Source organism: Armigeres subalbatus, chromosome 2 (assembly GCF_024139115.2).
Source record: "Armigeres subalbatus isolate Guangzhou_Male chromosome 2, GZ_Asu_2, whole genome shotgun sequence".
NCBI lineage: Eukaryota > Metazoa > Arthropoda > Insecta > Diptera > Culicidae > Armigeres > Armigeres subalbatus.
In genome coordinates this window covers 394,415,073-394,434,443 of record NC_085140.1, presented here as the reverse complement: position 1 = coordinate 394,434,443, position 19,371 = coordinate 394,415,073, and the positions used below count along the sequence as shown (strand labels likewise).

The 19,371-nt window shown below is 41.1% G+C and overlaps 1 protein-coding gene across 3 annotated transcripts in view; it reads right to left on the bottom strand.

Annotated features, from left to right (window-relative positions):
• The window catches only part of LOC134213214 (protein O-mannosyl-transferase TMTC2-like), a 759,458-nt gene that overhangs the window by 378,648 nt on the left and 361,439 nt on the right, over positions 1 to 19,371 (bottom strand). For all 3 annotated transcript variants that reach the window (XM_062691957.1, XM_062691956.1, XM_062691958.1), the window contains exon 4: positions 12,745 to 13,297. In XM_062691957.1, coding sequence (XP_062547941.1) covers positions 12,745 to 13,297 — 553 coding nt within the window. The remainder of the gene's footprint in view (positions 1 to 12,744; positions 13,298 to 19,371) is intronic.

The following is a 19,371-nucleotide window of genomic DNA, read 5'->3' as shown; positions in this document are numbered from 1 at the left end:
ATGTCCAATCCGGATATTCTAAGCTCTCCAAATTATTTTGAAGTTCAATCAATTGGTCTACCTAGTCAACAGGGCTCAATATCAACTCATGGTGCTCATACAGACCCTGAAAAGCTATACGCATAATTTACTATAAAGATTCAGGGTGCGGCAGAAAATAAGGCGAAAATTGGTTCTATTTCTTTCAAATCCCATTTGAACTGCTCCAAGCAATAATATCTACATTTTTGAGTTCGGTTATCATTATATGGCCCTTTCAAACAAATCTACTGAATGTGTGCTCTATTTTTATTAATAATATCTTCAACACGACGCCGGAGCTAAAACACCAATTTTGAACCTAGTCCTCCGACATCGACTGCCATGTGCATGTTAGGGATGACGTTGAGGTCTTCACACAAGGGTGCAATGGTTTGCAGGCTCGTGCTTCAACATACGCCCAAATGGTATAACATAACGGATTAAGATCCGGACTGCTAGGGGTCCACAAATCTTTCGACCAAAATTTCCTTTTTTTCTGCCATTGTTGGGTCGATTGGACGTGTGGCATGGCGCTCCTTTATGCCGTAGGACAACGTTATGATCATCACAGAATTTGGCCTACACCCTGGGAAGCACTTGGTCCTTCAAAATACCGATAAATAATTCGGTATTGATTTTAAATCCAACATAAATGAAAACAACCGTTGCAAACCGTTGCCGGTTTGACATCAGCCGGATTGGTTTGGAATTTTAACTCCATTTTCTCCAGAACATCCACAACTTTCTTCGGTTAAATAAACCGGTCCTTGCGGCCGTTGGCGTCAGCTTCGATGCTGAAAAGCTTTTCGCTTCGAAGAACAGGATTATATTTTCATCTCCAATCGATTGCCAAACGTGGACCCAATTTAAAATACATTGAATTAACGGTTGCGGATGTTTACACCCGTATCAGATGCCAGCCTCAATATCTGTTATCTGTGATGGTACGTTCTATAATCTCCAAACAACTTTTGGAGTTCTAATAAAGTGATCTTTCAAGTAAACTGAGCTTGAAACAAAGCGAATTGCAACACATGGTGTCAATACTGCCCTAATAAAAAATCCCAAAAGAATTACAATAGAAATTATTGTAACAGTACGATGAAATTAATAGTAATTACGGAAAACTCTATTGTGGCTCACAATAGCATAACATTAAAGAATATTGTTTTCAACCATCAAGCCTATTGTAAATGGCAGTTTTACAATAGAAAATAGGGGTTGTTATGTATCTTTACAATAAAAAAATCGATTTTTTCTCGAACAAATTTTTGCCATTACAATTGAATTTATTGTAAATCTATTGCCAATATTTTACTGGCAATAGAATGTATTGTACGTCTATTGGAACGACAATATGGCACTTTGATTGGTATGATTGTAAAACAATAGAATTTAATGTTCATCAATAAAATGCATAGTAGTTTTATGATATTTTATTGCAACTCTATTGTATTTTTTATCCGGGTGGGCCTAAGAAGTCTTTTGCGATTCAGATATATCCAAATCGGATAAGAGTTCAGATGAATTGATCAGCAATTCAACTCGGTACAAATTTGTGTCAAATCCAAATCCAAAAATCCCATCATATTCACGCCACTACATTCCATTATTACGATTTCAAATTTATGGTTTTCAATATAAGATATTCAGAGCTCTAAATTTATCGTATGAGACCATATTTAAATTTTCAATCATACGCATCATCTTCAGGAACCTAGAAGAACATGATAGCTTGCTATCGATTTTGTACCGAGCGAGCGTAGATGACCTGGTGGACAGAACTCCAGAATGATTTCGTGAACTAAGATAATCGTTTTGCACATATCTCAATCGTAAAATGCAAGTCTTCTAAGGGCTTGTATGATCACCATGGGTTACTTTTGGTATGGACATTTTTACATAATTATGAACTTGTGTCGCGAAGAGCTGCTCCAACCCGAAATTACCGCCGAGCTTCGGCAAAATGCTTTGATGGTCTTATAGAACATTAAGACCAAATATAAAGGTATTAGAAACTCTTGGACAAATAAACAAATGTATTTTGAATACACCTATCATTGTATGAATTGTGTTAGTTTTTGAACCAATTTAACCAAAAATTGAATAAAAATGCCAAGTCGACAGTTACCTTGATCAAAGTGACGGTTTCATTAATGCAATGACTAAATTTCATGACAGTTGCACCATGACGAAATGACAGCGTATTTGTTATTTGTCCCACGCACATATGTCGCAAACAGACATTCCTATTGCCGTGGGAGTATCCCGGTGGACCGTAAAAGGCTCCAACACCGGCCACAGGTCATCCAAGATCAGCTCGGATTCCGAGGGCGAAGGATATGTGCCCGCCATTTAGCCCCGATCGAAATCTGTTTCATAATTCCATGGCACGTCATGAAGATTTAATGCCAAGGCCTGTTCGAAACGCCACCCGAGGGTAGTAAGCCTCAGAAAAACATTGACCCGTTCCTATCGAGAAATTAATCCAGGCAACAACAGGATCTGCTGTGCATTCCATGATCATGCCTAGACCGTAATTGCAGCAAGTTGAATCTCGATCGATGATTAACATTGTTTAAGACTCGCAGAAACATCCCTCTTTTGAATCAACAAAAATAATAAATCAGTTTGACGTACAATTACGTCCTTTTGAAATGTAAGGGTCATTCTGTAGATTCAAATTAGGAACTGTCACGAAAAGTAGTTATGAAATACGGGCTAATTAATAAACCGTTTTCCAGCCTATTTAGGAGATTTTGGTATCAACTAATCGAAGAGCTATTCAAGACTTTGCCAAGCAGTTTTAAAAATCGATAAACTAACCAATCCCGTACGTACATCGCAAGCACAGACATCAAATACGTGCCACATAAGGGTTCCACCCAACCTGCGACTGTTAGATTTTCTAACAGTGCTGCATAAGAACCAAAGGCGTAGCCAGGTTTGTGGGGTTGGTTTGGGATCACCACCATTAGTGCAAAAATTTCTAGATGAGAAATTTTGTTAGATCAAATTGATAAGTGAACTACAGGCATGGCTGGTACCAAAGTGGCGGATAATACTCAAGACATTCCAGAATATCTGTTTATGTCTGATCTGATATGTTTTAGTTTTTTTTTTAAATTGGCCCCTGTTTAAGGAAAAAACAATGAAATAGTCTTTGTTCTAGAAATTTGAAAAGCAAATCCCTCTTGTGTCACCTCATTTTGATATTTACTCGCATAAAAGTCACATTCCAGATTTTGATGCTCTTTTGCACAAAAAATAAACTTAAATATGGTCCATTTAATTGTCCCACAGGAATACATACAGATAAAGAATATAACGTAAAATTTTTGGAAAGATTATATATTTTTTCGATTTATCAAAAATTTCCGGGGACCAAATTCTAGAGAACGCACTACGCTGAGAATTTGTCAAATTGATTACCTCTTATTGGTGACCACTCGTATTACTTTTCAGGATAATTCATTATTTGGTTCACTTGAATTAAGCGCTTGATTAATTCTTCATAAATTCACATAACTTCTTAATAAATTCACATTAATTAACCAGCGATTCTTCTATAAACTCCTCGATTGATGAAAGAGGGGGGTGGTGAAGTAAAAGGAGAGTTAACGAGATGTTGACATGCTCTATGTTTTATTTTTTCGAGAGCCATCTCAAAACTAGACCTTGCAGTTGAACTTTTTCAGGACGACTTTTTTTACATAGGTTAGGGTTAGGGTTGGACATAGTCCTGATGATGGGCAACATCGCGCCCGAAACCGGTCGACTTAAAAGGTAATTTTAAAAAATCTTAGTTGACGAGTGTAAAAACGATAAGTGTTATGTCTTGTCTCGCGTCGCGTTTTATTAGTGTCGTGTTGTTTTTACGTTAGCATAAACCATAAAAACCAAAAGTGACTTTTTTTACATTGATTTAACGTACAGATTTAGGGTTTTCCACTCGATCCTGCCAAAACTAGCATAGAAAGAACTAAAAAGGTTTTGACATATTTTTTTCGGATGTCCTAGAACGTCCAAACTGTTCTGGAGTACATATCCTCGAATGCCCTCCTCGGGGGCCATCCTTGGCCGTGCGGTAAGACGCGCGACTACAAAGCAAGACCATGCTGAAGGTGGCTGGGTTCGATTCCCGGTGCCGGTCTAGGCAATTTTCTGATTGGAAATTGTCTCGACTTCCCTGGGCATAAAAGTATCATCGTGCTAGCCTCATGATATACGAATGCAAAAATGGTAACCTGGCTTAGAAACCTCGTAGTTAATAATTGTGGAACTGGACAATGAACACTAAGCTGCGAGGCGGCTCTGTCCCAGTATGGGGATGTAATGCCAATAGGAAGGAAGGATCCTCGAATGCATCAGAAGATATCTCCAGAAACAAAATGTCCAAAGCTGATAATGTGTCTAAAAATGTCTATGTCTATGGTCATAAGACAAGAAATTATCGAGTTTTGAATTAACGTAACCTATTTCAGGATCTTCAAAATGGCCTGGACTTTTGAACGGCTGTTCGGCCACATTGAGAGTTGACGTAAAGTCAATGTCAACTTCTCTCCACGAACAGCCTAGATAGCCGTGTGGTGTCGGCAGCTGGTTATCTGGCTAAGAATAACATTGCCTGTGAAGCACCAGGGCCCCCTTCACAGTATTTTAGCCCTCGCTGCGCTAACCGGAGCTATGGCGTAGTTGACTTTTTATTTCTCCGAGATAATCGGCTACTCTTATTCAACCTCATCGTGAGGTTAAATAAGAGTGGGGTTATAAATATGTGTTTTACTTAGTTTTCAACAAATTGTCACCTATATGGATTCGCATTATGCGTTTTTCACAGTGTACTCTGTGTCTCGTCTTTGACGTTCGGCTTTGGCTGCTCTTGTTCAATCTCAACGTGAATGTGGGGTTAAGGATATGTGTTTTACTTAGCTTTTCAACAAACTTTCACCTATATGGATTCGCATTATGCGTTTTTTTACAATGTGCTTTGTGTTTGTCACCTATATGGATTCGCATTATGCGCTTTTCACAGTGTACTCTGTGTTTCGTCTTTGACGTTTGGCTTCAGCTAGTCTTGTTTAATCTCAACTTGAGGTTGAATAAGGGTGGGGTTATGAAATTGTTTTTTACTTAGTTTTTATTCAACAAATTGTCACCTATATGGATTCGCATTATGCGTTTTTTTACAATGTACTTTGTGTATGTTACCTATATGGATTCGCATTATGCGTTTTTCACAGTGTACTCTGTGTCACGTCCTTGACGTACGGCTTCGGCTACTCTTGTTCAATCTCAACGTGAGGTGTTTTTTTTTACTTAGTTTTTTTTTTCAACGAATTGTCACCTACATGGATTCGCATTATGCGTTTTTTTACAATGTACTTTGTGTATGTTACCTATATGGATTCGCATTATGCGTTTTTCACAGTGTACTTTGTGTCTCGTCCTTGACGTTCGGCTTCAGCTACTCTTGTTCAATCTCAACGTGAGGTTAAATAAGAGTGGGGTTATGAATATGTATTTTACTTAGTTTTCAACAAATTGTCACCTATATGGATTCGCATTATGCGTTTTTCACAGTGTACTCTGTGTCTCGTTATTGACGTTCGGCTTTGGCTACTCTTGTTCAATCTCAACGTGAGTGTGGGGTTAAGAATATGTGTTTTACTTAGTTTTTCAACAAACTTCCACCTATATGGATTCGCATTATGCGTTTTTTTACAATGTGCTTTGTGTTTGTCACCTATATGGATTCGCATTATGCGCTTTTCACAGTGTACTCTGTGTTTCGTCTTTGACGTTTGGCTTCAGCTACTCTTGTTTAATCTCAACTTGAGGTTGAATAAGGGTGGGGTTATGAAAATGTTTTTTTTCAACAAATTGTCACCTATATGGATTCGCATTATGCGTTTTTTTTTTTACAATTTACTTTGTGTATGTTACCTATATGGATTCGCATTATGCGTTTTTCACAGTGTACTCTGTGTCACGTCCTTGACGTACGGCTTCGGCTACTCTTGTTCAATCTCAACGTGAGGTTAAATAAGAGTGGGGTTATGAATATGTGTTTTACTTAGTTTTCAACAAACTTTCACCTATATGGATTCGCATTATGCATTTTTTTTTTTTTTTACAATGTACTTTGTGTCTGTCACCTATATGGATTCGCATGATGCATTTTTCACAGTGTACTCTGTGTTTCGTTCTTGACGTTCGGGTTCGGCTACTCTTGTTCAATCTCAACGTGAGGTTCAATAAGAATGGGGTTATGAATATGTGTTATACTTAGTTTTCAACAAATTGCCACTTATATGGATTCGCATTATGCGATTTTTACAATGTACTTTGTAATTGTCACCTATATGGATTCGCATTATGCGTTTTTCACAGTGCACTCTGTGTTTCGTCTTTGACGTTCGTCCATTGTTACGTCCTTTGTGTTTTTGTGACACCTCTCTTTAGTCCCTAGCTGAATACGTGTGAGTCTCCATAATTGGCTTTCCTATAAATGGTTCCATTCTCCTTTCCAACTTCACTTCCTCTTCCTTTCCCCTTTTCACTTCCTTTTCCGTCAGGTAAATGATGAGAAAGGCCAGTGAAGGCGATGGCACAAATCTCCCAAATTGAGGGGAACGTGCCTCCTGAGCCGACGTTCTGATACCTGATGCTGAGGGTGGCTGGGTTCGATTCCCGATCCGGTCTAGGCAATTTTCGGATTGGAAATTGTATGGACTTCCCTGGGCATAAAAGTATCATCGTGTTACCCTAATGATATACGAATGCAAAAATTGTAACCTGGCTTAGAAACCTCGTAGTTAATAATTGTGGAACTGGACAATGAACACTAAGCTGCGAGGCGGCTCTGTCCCAGTATGGGGATGTAATGCCAATAGGAAGGAAGGATCCTCGAATGCATCAGAAAATATCTCTAGAAACAAAATGTCTAAAGCTGATAATGTGTCTAAAAATGTCTATGTCTATGATCATAAGACAAGAAATTATCGAGTTTTGAATTAACGTAACCTATTTCAGGGTCTCCAAAACGGCCTGGAGTTCAGAACATACGATCTACCCGATCAACCAAGCCCTGAACGATGTATCCATGCAGTGCTAAGCATCCTAGCAGTCCATTGAGCCGATAAGATTTCACTCATTACTTTTAGAAACTACTACACTGCCGTCATACGTATATTTGTCCCATGTTTGCTGTGATTTCCTATGTACATGTGACACTTATGCGTATAGCGGCAATACAGGCCTTTTTGGTTCTCCGAAACGACCTGGAGTTAAGAACCTGCGATCTACCCGATCAACCAAGTCCTGAACGATGTATCCGTGCATTGTTTAACATCCCAGCAGGTCCATTGAGCTGATAGGATTTTACTCAATACTTTTACTAGCTACTACATGCATGTAGCCCTCTCTAGAAAAAAAATAGTCCCCCCTAGGATTTGAGAACTTGATTGGCAGTGGTACCAGTTTTCCACATATAAGATTTTGAATTACTTAAAAAAGTTCAAATACAAAAGAGTTTTCTCTCATATTCATCTTATCAAAAACAAATTAAAGGAAGACTTATGGGTTAGAGCTGTACGCTGGAGCGGCGGCAATGAGCATCTCGTATTCCAAAAAAATAGGTTTTACATGATGCGTATATGTGTCTGTTAAACCAGATTTGGTGAATACCGACGATCAGGGCATTTCCAAAGTCTTGATTGATCTGATAGACACAATGGGCCGAACTCCAGAAAGTTTTGGAGTATCTTGAGCATCCCGTATTCAAGAAAATTATTTCATTAGATTCGGTGAATACCAATGATGAGGACAAAGTCTTGATTGATCTGTTAGATACCGTGGGTGTTAGATACCGTGGGTTGAGCATCAGAACGTTTTGGAGTATCTTGAGCATCTCGTATTCCAGAAAATTGGATTTGCATGATGCGTATATGCCTATTAGACCATATTGGTCGATTCAAAAGTTGCCACCGAGCAATGTAGTGTGCATTTTGTCACCCTATACACTATAAAAGAGTCGCCGTTCGTCATATCGAGGTCATCGGCAAACATCGACTAGCAGCAGTAGCAGCAGAAGCCCAAGATGGGTTTGGGTTGCTGGCCATCATCGCTTGCTGTTTGCCGACGGGACGATCAACCATGGAGAGGCTGATTTTCAGTCGCAGCTGGCTGTGCTGTAGCCGTCGTGCGGTGTACCTGCCTACCACCAACGATCAACATAAGTCGGGACTTGTACACTGAACCCAAACCTCCTCCTAATATCTACTGAAACATCTTTCATTCTTATTTAAAAATAACTACTTGAAAAAACGCATGGAAATCTTAAACGAATGATGCTTCCAGAAAGACTATGGAATTCATATTCGTGAAAAATGACTTCGAAGCATTTACTGTTATTTTTTACAAAAAATGTGTGGTGAGTATCAGCAGCGCAAAATCTTGCATTATACTGTGTTATTAAAATGGATATTATTTTTAAAATGTGTGTTCAGGATTGGATCAAGCTGTTGCAACGACATCGGTTCGTAGAAGCGTTAATCGAATGGACCGGCTTAGCATCATGACACGTTTTTGGCTTGAAGCACCATTTACAGATCGATTCCCGGTTAAGAAACTTATTGGGGACAGAAATTGCTTATTACCAACCGGATTTGTTCTGTTTACGTATCGTAACTCCAAGGTCTATAGCGGGCGCTCAGACGAATCATCTCACAGAATATCAAGCAGCAGCTTCAAAAGCAGACCACCAGGATGAGAGCAGCATTAATTACTCATGGTTAAGATCATTATACATAATAAAACTAAATATTTAGATTATTAAATAGTTTGTTTACATTTAAAACTATCTTTATATACGGTCCTAAATAAATTTAATTCGCATATCAATTCCCTTATCATTCACTGTACTAATGCAACTGCTTTCTTTTTGAGTAGATTTTTCATTCAAAATCCAAAAAGAATCGCTTTCCAGTATCGCATGATTGTCAATCGAATGATGTCAGTTCATGTTGAGCAAGACCGTAAGATCATCATCCGAATCGCAAATGAATATCGTTAAAGGGCGGAGGCGTATCAGATTACATTCACTAAAAGGATGATATTTTGGTTCAGTGTAGTTGTCACTTCGCCCGAAATTCTAAGAGTAATTGAATAATTTTGCAACACGTGGTGTGGCTGAAAGGGGCGTGTGGTATCATACGCACAACTGGAACCGGTCGGTCGGTTCTTTTGCGAGTTGCTGAGTCAACTCAATTTTGTTAATACATGTGGTGAGATAGTTTGATCCGAAAAAAGTTTTGAAGGATTTTGAAGAATAAAGTGATTGTGGCTCGATTGTTAAATTGAAAGTGTAGAGAACAGATTCCGCATGAACGGTTTTCGGACCACGACGTGGCCGACTAGCAAGCTGGGCAAATTAAAATTAATCTTGGCAATTCCTTTCGAGGAATTTTAAGCGGAATTTGTTCTCGATATTTTATCATAACTCCACCGGAATAAACCATTACAACGCCCAAATCGAAAACTATCTTTTTGGTAGTTTTGGCCACTCCTTTATATGGGGCTGCCTATTGTGGATGGGTTGAAAATGCGAATCAATTTCAAACGATAAAAATACAAAAACCAAAACGGGTCTTGCATCGGTTTTTCATAACAACTATGCTTATTCATCATTGAATGATTACCTCCCGTGAAAATTAGATGAAAAAACTTTTCCAAACATCATTTTGATACCTGTTTCATTTGCACGTCAAAAAGTTGGTTTAGATTTTGCACAGGGCGAAAAATAAACAATGGAGGGGATTGCTTTTAGTACCTGCAATTTTCCGATAAAAGCAGTCAGAACGTACGTTTAGAGGAGTAATTTGTAGAGTAATCAGGACATTCGGTCATTTCCAATCTAAATTACAGCTTCCGTTCCAACTTACCCCGCATTTCAACTTGCCCCGATGTACCTTATAAATATAAGAGTTGCGACCATAGCAAATCGAGCTTAGCTCAAAGTGATAATACAATTTTACATACTCTGAATCATTGTCCAGAATCAGCGAAAGCAGATAAAAATTGTTTTTATCAAATAGGGGAAAAGACGGCTTTGGCAGGTTTTGTTCTATTATTGTCAGGGGGTGTTTGTCAACCATGTAAAACCCATGTCATGTAAAACCCCCTGACAATAATAGAACAAACCCTGCCAAAGCCGTCATTCCCCCTAATTCGAAGTTGAAAAATCACAACATCACTAGGGCATCCATTATGTTACAGCAGAATGAAAAGTTGCATTTTTATTTTGTTTACTGGAATGTTAGATTGCAATCCGATTTGTCGAGTCAAACACGAGAAACTAAAAAACAAGCATACTTTCAAGGAATACTTTCAAAAAATACGGATCTGTGAAGTTACAGTCAAGTTGTGGTATAAAATGAGCTAATTTGGTATTTATAAAACGTATTTTAATACATACCCTCAACATTTAAATTACAGCAATATCCCCCTGGTGAATTTTGGGGTGATAAAACAGGTAGGTGACAAAATTGAAAAACAAAAAATATTTCCAATTTTTTAATTCATTCCACAAATATGAATCATTTTATGCCTTGGAAAGGCCAAATGCGTGAATGGTTTTCGTTATTTCTTGTCGAAATTGCTTACAGAATATTTCCCAGGTACTCAGAACAGAAGTCGTTCGTAATAAACTACAGGTGGTGAAAGTTATTTCATGAAAATCAATGTTGTTTGTGGTATTATTTACGAAAATAAAAAGAATTTCAAAAATGTTTGAGGTGAAAACATTGGGTCGAAAACGTGATAAAATCGGGACGTGATAAAATCGGGTCGAAAACGTGATAAAATCGGGGGTAGACAAAATCGGGTCAATACTGTATTACCAATTTTTACGGAACTAGCACGATGTATTGTATGCGCGTGTTGTGTAGGTACAGAAAAACATGCGTGTTAGTTTTATTTTTCAAGTTTAATTTTGGATTGTTTCGATAAATACGAAAGAATTAATACACATTCTTGAGCTTGAGCTTGATTGACTGCTCGTAGTTGCTACTCCTTTATGACCAGATCAGCTGTTCTTGCACAGGGAACCAACAGATGTTTGCTTGGGACTAGCACACATCTTCAATGTACAAGTACTGGTGATCTCATTTGTTAGGTCATACTGGCGCCTGCCACGTCAGAATGCAAGTCAATGTAGGGAAGGGGGAGGAAATGATGATGCAATCACTCGCCCACTGCAAGCCGAATATACCTCTGCACTTGCCACGAGTTCATGCGGAATTTGTTGGAATTTATGGGTTAGGTTGGAGAGGCAGAGGTCGAGTTAACGAGTTGCCAATGTGATAGATAGGAGAAGGTAACTGATGGAATTTCTAATTGGATGTAGGAAACGAGCTATATAAGTTCATTTCCGATTCTAGCAGATTACTGTTAGAATACTCAAGTTGAAGGTATAGGAATAGTAATGGAAACGGTATGGAAGTCCATTTCCAGTTCTAGCGATTGTTAGAACATGAGAAATAAAGAGAAAGATACAAAGTAGGAGAATGGAACGGACCTGGGATTTAACCCACGACCTCCTGCGTATGAGGCAGAAGCAGTAGCCATATGACTACCAAGCCCGCTTAATACGAAAGAATTAATACACATTCTGTTCAAAAATAAGTTTCTTTGATTTCTTGGAAAACATTTCAAAAATAGGCAACTGTAGTTTTTAAAGAAATAGTTCAATATATTTATCAAATTGAAAAACAAAATCACGCATACTCCAGAATAGAAGGAGATTATATGAAGTGATTCATTCGAAGCTTTCTAGTAAAACGGCGATGATCACCAGCACTATATCGGACTTGTCTGTTTTAAGTATTCGGGAAAACAGGAACACGATCCATTGCGCTCATTATTTTACATGGTAGAAAAAAGGTGAGAAAATGCGAAGATTCTGGATCACTGTGGTGGAACGACGTACGACGCAAAATCTGACAGAAACAAAATCCATAATCAGTTTCAGAGATAAAATATCCTTAATCCTGCGTCCAACTAACGGTTATGTCTAGAATAAAATCTTCCACTTTTTTATGGAAAATTTCTTATTTTTATTGAAAATTGTATTTTGCTGCCAAGCTAAACATGTTCTGCTCCGTTGAAGACCTGACCCGAATGTCCTCTTTACTGCACATATCTGTTGCTGTCAATTGGCTTTCATGTTGTATAAAAGTAATCAGGTTATGCAAATTGTTCAATTTTCAAACAAACCTTAACAATCGAACTTCTGTTCCGAACCAATTTATTCTTCATTATAAGACAATTTATTCATCTTGACTAGTTATCCCTTGATTCCCAAAATATCGCTTGCGAAGTAAGAACAAATCCACTAAATGAAAAGCGATTGTATCTCTCCTGGTTGCCCTGAAGGTGCTTCAAACCCCAGCAGAGCATCGTCGTCGTCGCGTTTCACGATGTCAGTGCCAAGCGACCAACTCTGAAGCAAAGTGGGAAATATAAATATATTATGTTTAATATTAAATGTGTTTTGCTAGGTGTTGTTGCACTACTGTGGCAAGTCGGTCGGTGTCTGTCCCCTTCTTGATCACTGTTTTGCATCGTTCCAGTGTTTCGAGTAACCACCAGAACACCTACGAAATGCTTATTTCCATCTCTACCCCCCCCCACACACAATAATACACAATAGCATAGACGTACCTTATCTCTGGAACCGGCGTATCCTTTTATGATGTCATAAATTGCACAAACCACTAAAGCTGTCACGGCAGTTTCTTTGCACAGGACGGCGGCCGCCGCCAGTAGAATTGTGAGCCCCAGCGCCAGCCAGTGGCGCAGGTCGCTGCTCTGCCGCCACTGGATGTGCCGAATGTAGGCGAGCAGTGCCAGCAGGTAGAAGACACACGCGGTCAGATCCGCTCGGCCGACCACTCCGGCCACGGCTTCCGTGTGGATCGGATGTGCCGCAAACAGCAGCCCGGCGATGGCCACCCCATACCGCGAGGGGATAATATGTCGCGCCAGCCGAACGACCAGCGCCGTGGCCAAGCAGTGCAGCAGCACGTTGACCAGATGATACCCCAGCGGTTTGAAGCCATCGAGCAGGTAGTTGATTTTGAAGCTGGCCACACACAGCGGCCGGTAGGAGCCGTGCGAGCCCGAATCGGTCAGCGGTGTGCCCCAGAAGTCGTTGTGCAGCATCTGGTACCAGCCGGTCGAACCGAGAACGTCCGGATTACCCAGAATCGCTCGCCTGCAAAGAGATGGAGACAAATGTAGGGCAAACTTTAATTACACTGAATCAAATTAGTATATTAAAATCACTTAAATTATTCACACGACGCTACAATAATTACAGAGGCCGGACTTCGTGGACGTAGACGGTGGAGAAGGATAAATGAGTGTCCGTCTGTCTGTCCATATCCTCCACTGGTTACGTATGAGCGTGAATGGTGCTGCAGTTCAATGTCCATAATGGAGAATGTGTCGCCTTTGATGGTTTCGTGCTTTGGTAGTAAAACAGTGCTGCCAAACCTTTGAAAAGTTATTTATTATGCATGCTTGTATGAATCGATATATTCAATAACAATTTAATAATGCTTCATCCTTTACATAAAAAAATGGAAATTCGACTACACTGCCATATGATTCCCATCATAGACGATAGAAACCTCACGCAAAAGAGGAAACCCTTCCAGCTGAAACCACATTCCCTGCCGCCACTGCTCATACATATTTATTCGAACAATTGCTTCTGCGAAATAGTTGTCTGGCACTTCATCCATTTGGCCCATACCCGGTTCTCTGGTTTTCTAATGAAGCATTTCTGAATCATCGCGGACCGAAGTCAGCGCCATCGCCGTTTCCATTGTTTGTGAGCAGAGGCTGTGAACACAGTCGCAGCCAGCCAGGATAGTTTGACCGCAAGAATATAATCAAGTCACTGCGTCCGGCTCCGTCGCATCCGAAACGGAGAATGTTGCTCCACTGGGACCAACTGGCGGAGCTGGCGAGGGAAGGATGGACAGGTGGTCGGCACACAAGTAAGGGAGTGAGCGATCAATGTTGTATAATGCTCCATTCCGAGAACCGGAGAGAAGAAGGACATTCATAAATTGAAACCATAAATATAAGTGCACATATGTGAACGAATTTGATACAATTATTTTCCCATTAAGTTTGAATAAACTAGGCAATGAAGGAGGGTTGGCATCGGATAGAGTGAATGGGGTTATATCTATGTGGCCAATGCAATTTCTGTAGACACAGTTCTGATATGAAAACATGATGTACGGAGATATCTATCAGCTATTAAATTTAAATGCTGCAGCACTATTATTTGCAATGATTTGTTCGTGTAATGTGCTGAGTGAATATCGAGCAATATTTTATTATGATGAGGAAAACGAATTAATGAAACATACTTTTGCTATAACTTCATCGATCTGAAAATCGTCTCTCCGAGCTAACGCCTTCCGTCTCGGTTTAGCTTTGCCCTTTCAATTTTCCAATTCATGGATTTATATTCACCGTCAGCTCAGTAAGCTACCTACTACCATATTGAAAATTAACGCATTATTTTACTATCGATTCATGGTGATAGTCATTAAAAACCTCTAATTAATAGACCTTGCAGAAATTGTTGGATTCATTACAAGTCATGGAACCGACGAAAAAATCAACTTATTGCAATTCATTATATCCTTCCTTACTTTGCTCAATCGAGCAAAACGTGGAGTGGTGGGACAAATTGATTGGACCTGGCATCGATAACGCCCACAGCAAGCGCATGAAAAATTCCTCCTAAAAAATCTGAACGCTTGTCGTCCCATCATCCCCGATGATAATAAAAACCATTCAGCACATCGTTAAGCCAAGAACCCTGATGGAATGCGCACGATGCCAACAACGGTGAGGAGAACCTCGCTCCAGGTCAGTCAACCAATTGATCTTTCGGTAATCGACGTGTGAGGAATATCAATCAAGTCAATTTTCGCTGCGTTCGGATGAAATTTTTATCACATCGGCAACCGCCACGACTCGATGACTTCAATCACGTACGACGGACGACCGTCGAACCCTGCGCTGTGCATTCACCCTCACTTCTCAACCACTGCTGCACTTCCCATTTTCAGACAGTACAGAAAAGTTCATTTCTTATTCATCGTAGAGCTCCGATACGTAATAGCAATCAATTATTTTTATAAGTACTAATTTGAAATTAACTTTAAACTTTCCGATTGCTTTTTGCACCAGCATTCAACGACGATGACTACCTACAACGGCGGAACTCTGAAAACGGAAGTTTTGCCCAACTGAAACTTATAATGGCATGGCTGGCTGGCTGGCCCGGGTGTCGATAGTGCCGTTCTCCGTTTTTTTTTTCAGATGCAATCCACAGAAACAACGAACGCAAAAGGGTTGTAGCAACTGTGATGTGGTAGAGGAAAAGTTGGTTTGCCATTGAGCTTGATTTCGCTTTTGATGGTTAGTTCACTTTTCGTCGTCTCTTCTCAGGCCGTTGCACTATTGCGCAAAATATTCACGTCTGAATCAGCACTGTGGGAAAAATGCAAGTTTGAGAAAAATGCAACAACTCAACTTATTACATATTACGGCACACAGTAATAACGTGTTATCGATCGTTAGCTGACCAATTTCTAGTTAACTCATATGACTCGTTAAGTTTTGGCGAAAAGTTCGTTTTTCTTCTTATTCTTTCTCTGCAACATTTAAACTGGAACTTGACCTGCTTTTCAACTTATTATTCTCTTCGAATCTTCACTGTTATTATATTAGTCTGTTTTATGCCTGCTACAACATCAGCGGTTCTCAACCATGGGTACATGTACCCCTGGGGGTACCTTCGCTGACCCCAGGGGGTACTTCGGAAAAAAATGCGTAATGGCGGATGTATTACATTTCCCATAAAAACTTATTGATAAAGTTTTGATTTTTTTTATTCTATTACTTTATTTTCTTTTCCAGTTCTGATGTGCCACTGCAACCAGTTATTAGATCTATTGCCGAATTTCTCCATTACTATTGAGAAGCAATGCAGTATCGGTTTCGATTCAGTTCTTGTTTTGTTTTTTTTCAAGAGCATAATTACAAGGTTCCGCTATTTAGACCCTTCACAGAGAGCAATCCCATTCAAGGCGCGCCCCTTGTCAAAAGGAAATCAATCCTTTCTTGAGAAAACAGAACATTAATGCTTTGATTTGGCCATGCATCGGAGCCCTAGCCACATCTTTGTCTTGCTTCTAGAATGTCACCAGTAAAGCTACAAACCCGGGATTAAGTTCTATCTACAAAACCATTTCTTGCTAAACAATTTGTTCAGTAACAAGAATTTCCGTTTGTTCCTCTCACTACCATTCTTAACAGTTCATGAAGATTTAGTACGCATTGAAACCCCTAACTCGATTTTTCCAACGATCAGTTCAGCCTAGGATAGGCACCCAGGTTTTTAAAACTAATTGCTGGAAAGTTGCTCCCGCTGCATACAGATAAGCCTCAAACGGTGGAAATTTCAAGATGCTCGGAAGCCTCCTTTCAAGAGACTCGGAAGCCTTCTTTCAAGAGGCTCGGAAGCCTTCTTTCAAGAGGCTCGGAAGCCTTCTTTCAAGAGGCTCGGAAGCCTCCTTTCAAGAGGCTCGGAAGCCTCCTTTCAAGAGGCTCGGAAGCCTCCTTTCAAGAGGCTCGGAAGCCTCCTTTCAAGAGGCTCAGGCCTCCTTTCAAGAGGCTCAGAAGCCTCCTTTCAAGAGGCTCAGGCCTCCTTTCAAGAGGCTCAGAGCCTCCTTTCAAGAGGCTCAGGCCTCCTTTCAAGAGGCTCAGGAAGCCTCCTTTCAAGAGGCTCAGAAGCCTCCTTTCAAGAGGCTCAGAAGCCTCCTTTCAAGAGGCTCAGGCCTCCTTTCAAGAGGCTCAGGCCTCCTTTCAAGAGGCTCAGAAGCCTCCTTTCAAGAGGCTCAGGAAGCCTCCTTTCAAGAGGCTCAGAAGCCTCCTTTCAAGAGGCTCAGGCCTCCTTCCAAGAGGCTCAGGCCTCCTTTCAAGAGGCTCAGAAGCCTCCTTTCAAGAGGCTCAGGCCTCCTTTCAAGAGGCTCAGAGCCTCCTTTCAAGAGGCTCAGGCCTCCTTTCAAGAGGCTCAAGCCTCCTTTCAAGAGGCTCAGAAGCCTCCTTTCAAGAGGCTCAGGCCTCCTTTCAAGAGCTCAAGAGCCTCCTTTCAAGAGGCTCAGCCTCCTTTCAAGAGGCTCAGAAGCCTCCTTTCAAGAGGCTCAGAAGCCTCCTTTCAAGAGGCTCAGAAGCCTCCTTTCAAGAGGCTCAGAAGCCTCCTTTCAAGAGGCTCAGGAAGCCTCCTTTCAAGAGGCTCAGAAGCCTCCTTTCAAGAGGCTCAGAAGCCTCCTTCAAGAGGCTCAGAAGCCTCCTTTCAAGAGGCTCAGAAGCCTCCTTTCAAGAGGCTCAGAAGCCTCCTTTCAAGAGGCTCAGGAAGCCTCCTTTCAAGAGGCTCAAGCCTCCTTTCAAGAGGCTCAGAAGCCTCCTTTCAAGAGGCTCAGGCCTCCTTTCAAGAGGCTCAGGCCTCCTTTCAAGAGGCTCAGGCCTCCTTTCAAGAGGCTCAGGCCTCCTTCAAGAGGCTCAGAAGCCTCCTTTCAAGAGGCTCAGAAGCCTCCTTTCAAGAGGCTCAGAAGCCTCCTTTCAAGAGGCTCAGGCCTCCTTTCAAGAGGCTCAGAAGCCTCCTTTCAAGAGGCTCAGAAGCCTCCTTTCAAGAGGCTCAGGCCTCCTTTCAAGAGGCTCAGAAGCCTCCTTTCAAGAGGCTCAGAAGCCTCCTTTCAAGAGGCTCAGAAGCCTCCTTTCAAGAGGCCTCAGAAGCCTCCTTTCAAGAGGCTCAGAAGCCTCCTTTCAAGAGGCTCAGGCCTCCTTTCAAGAGGCTCAGAAGCCTCCTTTCAAGAGGCTCAGAAGCCTCCTTTCAAGAGGCTCAGAAGCCTCCTTTCAAGAGGCTCAAGCCTCCTTTCAAGAGGCTCAGAAGCCTCCTTTCAAGAGGCTCAGAAGCCTCCTTTCAAGAGGCTCAGAGCCTCCTTTCAAGAGGCTCAGGCCTCCTTTCAAGAGGCTCAGAGCCTCCTTTCAAGAGGCTCAGAGCTTCCTTTCAAGAGGCTCAGAAGCCTCCTTTCAAGAGGCTCCAAGCCTCCTTTCAAGAGGCTCAGAGCCTCCTTTCAAGAGGCTCAGGAAGCCTCCTTTCAAGAGGCTCAGAAGCCTCCTTTCAAGAGGCTCAGAAGCCTCCTTCAAGAGGCTCAGGCCTCCTTTCAAGAGGCTCGAAGCCTCCTTTCAAGAGGCTCAGAAGCCTCCTTTCAAGAGGCCTCAAGCCTCCTTTCAAGAGGCTCGGAAGCCTCCTTTCAAGAGGCTCGGAAGCCTCCTTTCAAGAGGCTCGGAAGCCTCCTTTCAAGAGGCTCGGAAGCCTCCTTTCAAGAGGCTCGGAAGCCTCCTTTCAAGAGGCTCGGAAGCCTCCTTTCAAGCTTAATAATCTTACAGCATTAGATTTCGGGTTTCTCCAATACGCGAAGATGATAATTTACACTAATTACCAATCGTCTTCAATGCAAAGATGTGTCAATCCTTAAAACTTTGTTTTTCGATCCAATTTATTGTAGATCGCTTCGCATCAGAAATTGTTCAGCGTTTCACTACAAGCACTTATTCGTTATTTCAGTAATTGAATTTAATTTTAATTCGTTGCATAATTCGCTATTGAACTTCGTTTTTCAAGCTTCTTAAAATGCGAAACACATCAGAGCACAGATTTCTTAGGTGCAAGTGCAGCCCGTGCTGTTCCGGCACTGCTTCGTGAAACTAATCAAGGTTGCTTCCTTTCGTTGAATCATCGACGTCTTTTCGGATTGAAGTGCTGCTATAATGGAATTACCTTGTTCTCAAAGAGGCTCCCAAGTTCGCAGTGCAAAGTGCAGAGCAAGCGTGCGGAACAATCCAGTGCCTGGCTATTGATTTTTGCCTTAAAATTGAAACTGGATTTCATTTCAATCCCATCAGGTCACAAGGTCCCCCCCAACTGTGGAATGGCCAGCTATGCTTATCCCGTATGTGGGTGGGTGGAACGGGTGAAACGAGAAGCATTGAAGGAACTTTATGAATAACAAACTTGTCGAAAAGTGGATAAAGTTGTTGCTATCGACAGCTGGGAAAGTTGATTTCTTTGTTTGAGTGGGAGCTATTTCTGGAATGGAGTAGGTGGGTACGTCAAGTTCAGCAATGGGATTTGATGAAAGCACTATAACTCATGGTGTGGCAATAGCAGTCATTTAAGGAAGGGTGATCAAG